General features: G+C 36.9%; 1 protein-coding gene across 3 annotated transcripts in view; it reads right to left on the bottom strand.

The window, feature by feature from the left end:
* Window positions 1-383: 383 nt before the first annotated feature.
* Window positions 384-8,905, bottom strand: part of LOC122523484 (irregular chiasm C-roughest protein-like) — a 122,220-nt gene continuing 113,698 nt past the window's right edge. For 2 of the 3 annotated variants that reach the window (XM_043645247.1, XM_043645249.1), the window contains exons 5-13: window positions 7,359-7,489; window positions 4,946-5,097; window positions 4,191-4,501; window positions 3,471-3,711; window positions 2,923-3,078; window positions 2,578-2,825; window positions 2,143-2,378; window positions 1,498-1,627; window positions 384-572 (exon numbers count right to left, since the gene is read on the bottom strand). In XM_043645247.1, the coding sequence (XP_043501182.1) occupies window positions 474-572; window positions 1,498-1,627; window positions 2,143-2,378; window positions 2,578-2,825; window positions 2,923-3,078; window positions 3,471-3,711; window positions 4,191-4,501; window positions 4,946-5,097; window positions 7,359-7,489 (1,704 nt within the window). In that variant the 3' untranslated portion in view covers window positions 384-473. The remainder of the gene's footprint in view (window positions 573-1,497; window positions 1,628-2,142; window positions 2,379-2,577; window positions 2,826-2,922; window positions 3,079-3,470; window positions 3,712-4,190; window positions 4,502-4,945; window positions 5,098-7,358; window positions 7,490-8,905) is intronic. The other variant, XM_043645248.1, reaches the window with a different exon arrangement.

The raw sequence follows: 8,905 nt of genomic DNA, 5'->3' as shown, positions 1-8,905 counted from the left end.
TCCAAGAGTTCTTCCTGCATTTCCTCCCTTCTCGTTCTACCATTCTTTTTCCAATCTCTCGTATAAACTGACGAGGAAGTCGATGCCTCGAAGAAACGATGACGTTGGAACGTCGAAGAGTCGCCAAGATGACGTTGCTCGACGAGTAATCGATGATCCCTGCTGGCTTTTCTTAACTGCTTTAAAACGAAATCGATGTATCCCAACATCTCACCGTTCTCCAACATCCTCATACGTTCCCGTCTTATCTCATTTTTCAAGGATGATCCTATCTTCCTTACACCTAACTCACGCCTACGACGTTCCAATGAAGAAATTTGACGAAAACAACATTGCTCTTCTTGATCTTCTTGTTCTATCCGATACAAGTATTCTTCTTCTTCTTCTTCTTCCTCTTGAATACGACGAGAAGTCTCGAAGATGGCACTTCTCGTGCGTCGTCGATGGTTCTAGTTCGGATAGACCCCCTGGCCTCATACGTGCGTCGCTAACGTTCCCACTGCCGAAGTACGCTTTACGGTCGCCACTCCACCGTTTGGTCCTCCGGTTATATAATGCGCTGACAATGGCGCCTGTAAATATAAAATCAATTTGATGTTATAGCTAAAATACATATATTTTTTTCATGCTAATTTCTTACCGTTTACACACAGTATTTTTATAGATTTTTATTTCAAATTCTTACGAACGGTAAATTTGGAAAGAAAGAAACAAAATGATAAATATTATTATGATAAATAATACGTAAGTTATATATAAATCCAATTGGATAGATTTGCTCTTTGTAAAATTACCTTATAAATTATAAAATATATATAGTACCCTGTGTTTTCTTCTTCTGGTATAATATATTTTATTTTCTTGTATTTCTTTGAACTTTAGACAAAAAATGAAGAAAAAGGGAAATGGAAATGGGTGGTAAAGGGTCGCAAGCGCGCGCACGTACATGTCGACGCTTCCCCATCGAATTGAATTATTCGCGCGAAGAACGAGAACCATCTCCGTCGTCTGTTTTATGCGGCTCGCGTTTATCCGTCTCGACTTTTTTCTTACCGAGTCCAGAAAAAGAAGTTACCTAGCGATCGTGTCACCGGTTGTTTGGAAGTGACTCTCTCTGATTGCATTAAATTTCAAAGGAGTATACGTGCTGGGTTACACGTGTTACAAGTTTTGCCAAATTGGAGTATACGTTGGTAATCATACTTTTTGTCGTTAACTCATTTTTCTCTCTCTCCCCTTACGTGTTGTTCAATTTAATAAACTTATTTTTAACTCTTATAATATTTTTATCATGAAATTTTTAGACTCGCGATTATTATTATTATTATTATTATTATTATTATACAAATTTGAAATATCTATTAAATCGCAACGTCAAAATGAATAAAGAAGATGGAATATAAAGTGGGCTGTAAAAAGGGAACTAAAAATCGTTTCTTTGTTCATACGTTGTTAACAAGCTGAGAGTATAGAAGAAAAATTCTAAAGAAATCTTACCTGTGGTCCAGCACCATTCAAGGTGTTTAAGCTATTCATCCTCATCGCTTGAGTATATGGTGGCGGAGCTGGCGTGACTCCGGGCACTGCAGTGTGCGGCGCGTGCCTCAGCTGTTCAGCTGCTGACATCCTGTTATGAGTAATAATCCTTGCGATTAGTTATCGATTCTATTCCAAAATAATGAGATTATATTGTCGGACTAAGTAGGAGGAAGCTACGAAGACGAGCGTAAGATGACTTGAATAAACTTTACCACGAATGATATCCATTAACGAGCGAGCATATTGAATAATTGATATTAGCCAAGAGTTTTACGTGAGTTTCATCGAACGCGTTGTCTTAATCGGTTTCCTGTTCGAACTATAGAGACGTTTGCTTCCATTATCGGCTTAAGTACTCTAGCGTGTGAAGACGAGAAAAGTTTGAAGCATATGTACATAAATGTATACACATATATTTTATACATATGTATGTATACTATATATTAATAAGTATGTATAAGTAACATATACTTGTAAATATATTTTTCACATTAAATCTCAATTGAAGAACTTTCTCAATATCGATTAAATCAAATAATAATAGTTAAAATCAATATATCGAGGAACGTTCTTGTTGACATAGAAAAGGTCTTCAAGTTTTACCTGAGATAAGGGTTGCCATAGGTCGCGGAAAAACGTGGATCGATGACCGGCGTCGTTTGTGGAGTGGATGTTCCCAAGTTCGCCGAACTCAGTCCAATTTTCTTCGATGCGAGGATTCCACCGGATGGTATCCTGCTCAGGGATTCCCGTGACGCTCCCATTCCTTGTGTTGTCGGTGGCATGTAGTCCCGCGTGTAATCCACGTATGGCACATAACCGTTATTGTTGCTACCGTCCTATATTGCATAAGTCAATGCGTTCGAATAATTAGACTGAGCTCGATTTACATACGAAAGGATTCTATCAATAACGTTTCTGCTTGTTCCAACCATGAATGAACATAATTAAGACTGATTTGGGATTGCATAGATTGTATTGAAAATAAATAGAAAATATTAAAGGTAATTTTGTCAAATGAATATTTCGAAGACTTACGTTATTTTTTGGTGGAAAAGATGGCTCCGTGTAGTCTGCGCTATAACGGAAACCAAGGGGATTAGGAACAGGTCCAGCAAGTGCCAATGCATTCACTCCTCGAGTACTTCCTTCGCCTTCACTGTCGAGTGCTGTAACGCTTTCTGCATTGCTAACGCTGGAACCCGCTCGTATGTCTGCTTTGACATCCGACAGATTGCTGCTTCTATCGCTTTCACGATATCGATCAGCATTCGAATCTGTTTCTTCTACATTTTCACAAGTATAAGTATGGATATGTATATATTCGTATGGATGTACAAAGTTAAGGAAAACAACAAAATGTTAAACAATAATAATACTCACGCATATCGGTTTCTTGCGTTTGCGCTGTCCTAGGTCGTGGTTGCTTAATACGATCACGACATTGTAGAATGAGTAGAACAATAATGGCAACCAGGATCAAGCAGACGACGAGTCCGACGATGATGAGAATCATTTGCCAATCGACTGGAATCAACGCTAAGCGTCACGCCTAGTTAAAATCTTGCGTGTCAACTCGCAAACGTATGTATTGTATTGTATGCATACTGTCTGTGTTATCTATTTTTTTGGTTATCAATCGTTCTATGATCCCGAGAGATGAACGAAAACCCGGAAATGTTCAAACTTTAGACTCTAAAATGTTGGAAAGTTCTCTTCTAACCTGGAGAATCGTTGATATCGCGTTTTTAATATAACCGTCCTTGTAAAAGGTAATAATCGCTGCTACCCAATACACTTTCAAAAGAGACTGGAGAGAGAACAACGTTCTATTACAACGATTTATAAAATTTTAGATGTTGGGGTGAGATAGGATAGGAACGAGTCACGTTACTAGCGAGTGAAAGAGGTCGAGTATAAAATGAACTTACTGTGTGCTGTCAGCTTGATTATGACAGAATCCGTGCCGTAGCTGTTCGTCACCGTACAGTTGTAATCCCCGAAATACGCGGATACTGGATCGTCCAACGTGACGGTGCTGACGACTCTCTCCGCCGTATGTTCTTCCTGAACGTCGAATGGCGTATTGTTCAACGAGAAATTGAGCTCACGACCGGCGAAGCTCCATACTACTGATTCCGCTTTTGGCACTGATATCGCAGTGCATTTTACCTGTGAAGTCAACGAGAAACGATAGAAAAAAAAGGAAAAAGAATAAAAGTATGGGTTAGGTATCGGGTTTAAAAGGGTAACGCAAAATAAAAAGGCTTACGAGACATCCGTCTTACTTTTTCTATCTATGCGAGAAGAAAAAAGGTTAGCAGCATCGAAAAATCTACCGTCACAGAATCCTGACCTGGATTCTATTCTATCGATGACAAACGATTTACTTTATACGTCAGGGATATGAAAGTTCCAACGATTCAATATGTAAGTTATAAAAAACCTTTGGTAGGTTCTTCTTTTGTAGAAAAATAAAATCACTTGAAGTCTCTATCTTATAATTGATGATTTAATAAGAAAATAATATCGTATCAATTTGAGCGTTATTAAGTGGACTTGAGGAAACAAACGTTCTCGACAAATTGAACGATCTCTCTTAATAAAAAGATCAAGAAAAAAATCGTGAAATTTGGAAGAATAAAAATTACCTTGACCACTCCCTCGTCTGGCACGTACTGAATCCTTGGTGACACAATGCTAGGTGGTCCACGAATGTAAATGTTGGCTGAACCTGTTAGTAAAGGGAAACCTGGTACAAGAGCCTTGCAAAAATAACGTCCTGCTGTCTCAGGACTGACGAAAACGCTTATATTTGGGCTTCTGGCTACCACGTGTTCCGAATCCTCATGGTACCATAGAATCTCAGGTGTGGGATTTCCATCAACGTCACATTGTAAGATTTCCGTTGCACTGTAGTGTGTTTCTACGGAGGCGGGTGGATGTCGAAATTGTGGTCCATCTGTATAAAAAAACAAACGAAATAAAACCACCCCACCCGAAAGATTAATACCTTTTCTATTACTCATACGACCCACGAACCATTTTCACGCCAGTTTTTAAACTAAGAGTGTACAAACTAACTCGTGAATTTTCATAATTTCTCCATTTAAATTGTGCGAACTTTACGACCATCTTTTTTTTTTTCCTTTTCTTTGTTTCAAACCATATACACTGCACAGGTCCCGTTTTTACTACTTAAGGTAATTTCTAGAGTGCGTCGAGCGGGCACGACGGTAAAAATGATTTCGTCTCCGGAGTCGAATTTAAAGTTTCCGCTCGTAAACGTGAAAAGAAGGCTTTCGCGTGTATACCGTGTGTCCCGGTTATGTTCATACACACGTATACACACGTGGATACTCGTGTATAAGCAATTTCTGTGTAGATTTATGTGTATTATACTCACATGTTATATCTAGCGTCTCAGTTTCTTCGCTTTTGCCGACATCGTTATGAACTTCGCACTTTACGATCGCATCGTGAAGATCTCGCGTCGCGTTGTGAATGATCATTTCCGTCGTGTAGTCTCCGATGACCTTTTTCTCGTTGATAAACCACCTAAAGAGACGAGAGAAAACAAAGAATGATCGATAACGAGAAGAATCTTCGTCTTTTACCTATTTTCTTTTATTTTTTCATTTTTTCATATTTCTTATATATATTTTTGCGTTTCTCTTCAAATCGAATGCACAACATTTCTTTCTTTTTCGAATAAATCTGTTCTATCGTACGAACAAGACAACCGTTTCCATTATCTGTTTATTTCTTTTTTCCTATCACTTTGAAACGTTACAAAATAATATGAGGAAAGAAAAAGAAAAAGAAAAAGAAAAGAAAAAAAAACAATATGAAAGGAAGAAAAATATCGATCGAATCGAAAAAGAAACGAGATTTTCGAGTGGAAAACGTTTGTTCTTTTTACACGATCACCGAGAAAATCGTCTGATCGTTTCAAATGGTAATAAATGAAATGGCTTGGACATAGCCGAGTATTTTCTTTTTCATTCTCTCTTTTATTCTCTCATCCTCTATCTTATCCATTCATTCATTCTCTCTCTTCTTCTATCTATCTATCTATCCGTCTTTCTCATTTTAAAATCGTACTCGGTTACGATAAAAGAACAGAAACTGAAGTCGTACTCGAACGACTTAACCGATTCGTGTCCCTCTTAAATGGTATGATGTGTACCAACACATTCAAGAACCACAATAGAATCGATTTTATCGGACTCGTACCGCGAACGGTTTAAAAGCCAAAAGACCTACCAATAAATGATGACGTTGACAACCACCATTTGGACTAGAAAATTCAACGAACAAATCGTACAACCGTACTTTCCAAAAGAGAGAGAGAGATGTCTTTTCCCAAAGAAATTCGACATTATGGTGAAACGGATCGTTGGTCACAGTCTTAGTCCTTAACCTTACGAATGAATGAAGCTATTTCATGAAGGGAGAAAGGAAGAGATATCCTTTTCGGAAGTTCGACGATACCGATAGATAGAAGAACAGTTAGGAAAGAAGAGAAGGAAAAATAAGAAGAAGAAGAAGCTATATTCAAAATGTAGAATAGATTAGAACGGAAAATATATTCGCAACCGAGTTCAATGAGCCATTCCCTTTAAAACGATCCTTTTTTTCTCCTGGACTTGTCAGAAGGGTTTGTTAAAAGAGACGGTAATCCGATCGTTCAGTTCGCTTCCTTAAAATGGTAATCCGATCGCTTATGCCGGCTTTCATACATGACAGAACTGATCTATCCCAAGCGAAGCAGATACAATAGATTCTTGTCAAAAGAAAATTTCTATGCGGTTTTGTAATCCCTTTTAATAAAATTTACGCCTACGCTTACATTTATTTATCTTTCTTTATTCCTTATTTTTAACAAAATAAAAATTTAAGAAAAATATTATTACTAAGCAGATATAAACGGGCATAATATGATTACTTTCTTTTCGAGATTAAAAAAAAATGTCGTCGTGGTGATCTTCATGAAAAAAAAAAAAGAAAAAAAAATAATAAGTAAGATAGGCTATGAAACATTTAGAAAATGTCTCGCCTAGGAGAAGGTATTACGATCGATCACAATTTCCAGATCCGGAAAGAGGGGGAACTGACGCGTCGCCAGAGACAATGAAATCAGGACGCAAGAGGTGTGTCGTGCTAAAGACCGTACTTATTGTAAAAAGGGAGAGCTTCTTCGTGAACGTGTCCTAAAAACTTGAACGATTATATGGGTCAAACGAGGCTCGACGTGCGTATTGAACGTTCTGGATATCTAACAAATTCATCTCTACCTTATTTCCTCATTATAATAACATTAATTAACTTGTTACTATTTTCCTTTTTGTATATAATTAATTCAAAGAAATATTATTAAACGAAATTCTGACAATTTGACATACTTATATGAAATTATTAAATACTTTTATTAACTCTTAACACTCCGTGTGAAACTTTTTTGTTCTTCCAAATTTTTCATCGTCTTTAACAATATGTCATTTATTATGTCTAAAGTAAGAAAATCATAAGGTATAGAAACGTATTTAGTAAGATGGTAAAAACCGCCGCGGGATATCGTTCTGCGGACGCATGCTATAGCGCGCGCACGATCTGCGCGCGCAGACGTCGTCCTGAATTTGACATTGTCCTCTTTGCAGACGGATATCGATCATCCGTTCTCTTTTGCGTTCTCTGGTTTTGGTCTTTGTCAGACTCGTGAAGTGACCCGCTAATAAAAGCAACAACGTAGTCTCCCTACGCGAGACCAGGTAAAACCTGAATAGAGTCCATCCTTGTTGTGATTCACAAACACTCACCTGTATTCCATATCCGGAGGGTTGCCCTCGGCGCGACATTTGAACCTCAACTCTGTTCCCTCTACGATACGTTTCTTATCCGATATTCCAGAATTACGGATTTTTAATGAAACCTTCGGTGCGTATCGTACCTGAAAAACAAAATACATTTTTTTTATTTTGTTCCTTTTTCTTTTTTACGATAAAATCTTTTATTACTTTAAATTGATTATATAATTTTGCAGATATCATTGTTATATGTATTCCATATGTATTTATGTATAGGTCTGACATTTTGTCTCCCCCTTTCGTTTTTAAAAATGTATTTGCTTTAGTCAACTTTAGTTTGTCGTGCTTGAGTTGTGACACCGAGTTCAATTCGACGTTGGACTTGTGAAAGGAATTTTATTAAGGGATTTCGTGAGATGGGACTCGAGACTTTCGACTCGTTTCACTCGAGATAGAGTTCTCTTTCCAGATAGAGAATAAAGAAAGAAAGGAAGAAAGAGAGAGAGAGAGAGAGAGAGAGAAAAATGGAACATTTTGAAAAGTTTTTCTCTTCTCTTATCTTTCAATGCAAATCGTAACAATCGAAAAATGGTAACTTTATTGTGCAGTTTGGTGTAACTGCTATTGCGAATAAAATGTTTCCTTTTTTCTTTTTTACTTCTATTTATTTAAAAAGAGTTAAATTTTCTTTCTTTTTTTTTTATTTAATCGAATTATGGATACATATAACACATGTTATATGTATGACACATATCTTATACATACACACGTATCGTATACATACTTATATAAGATTTTGTATGTATAGAAAATGAATTCCAGTTTCGAGTATATCAATGATTCTCACTTGTTTGTAAAGTGATTGTAAACAATAGGTCAAACTTGGACGAGTGATCTTGTCTCACAAGTATCACCTTTCGATGGGAATATTCGTGAAAACTTTTAGTCGCTGAACATTTTACATATACATACCTATAGAAAAGTGATACGAATTGTGGTACTATCTTCTCTAGGATCAGAAACTTTACGAGAGATTTGTTTCACGAGAAAAATAGAGAAAGAGAGAGAGAAAGAGAGAGAAAGAGAAAAAGACTTTCTTTTAACACGGAACAAGACCATTCAGACTACGTAGAAAATTTTCAAAAGTTCCCTTCTTACGATCTTATCGTACATAAATTTTGACGACGACACACGGAAGAAAGTAATTTCGCTCTTCCAAGAAAAGAGTATTTCCTTGGGGCTCGCGACGGCACTCATTCTCTCGTCTCTCGTCTCTCGTCTCTCGTCTCTCGTTTCTGTCTCTTCCCCGTCTCTCTTGCTTGCGGTGATATTTCCTATCTTTGCAAAACGAAGAGCAAGAGGAATCTTTCTAGATAATATACGTCGCTGAATACTATTTGGGTATGTTGATTAAATATATTTTTCTTCATTGATAGCCTAAATATTAATAAAATGTTTCTTAATATTTAATAATTCAACCCGATAAATAGTTATCGCGAGTTAATCAATTGATAAATTAAGATAACTAAACGTTTATCTAATATCTAGAGTAAAGAATA

The sequence above is a fragment of the Polistes fuscatus genome, unplaced genomic scaffold (assembly GCF_010416935.1).
Source record: "Polistes fuscatus isolate 324 unplaced genomic scaffold, CU_Pfus_HIC Scaffold6, whole genome shotgun sequence".
NCBI lineage: Eukaryota > Metazoa > Arthropoda > Insecta > Hymenoptera > Vespidae > Polistes > Polistes fuscatus.
The sequence above is the reverse complement of the archived record's forward strand: the minus strand, read 5'-3'. Positions and strand labels throughout refer to the sequence as shown.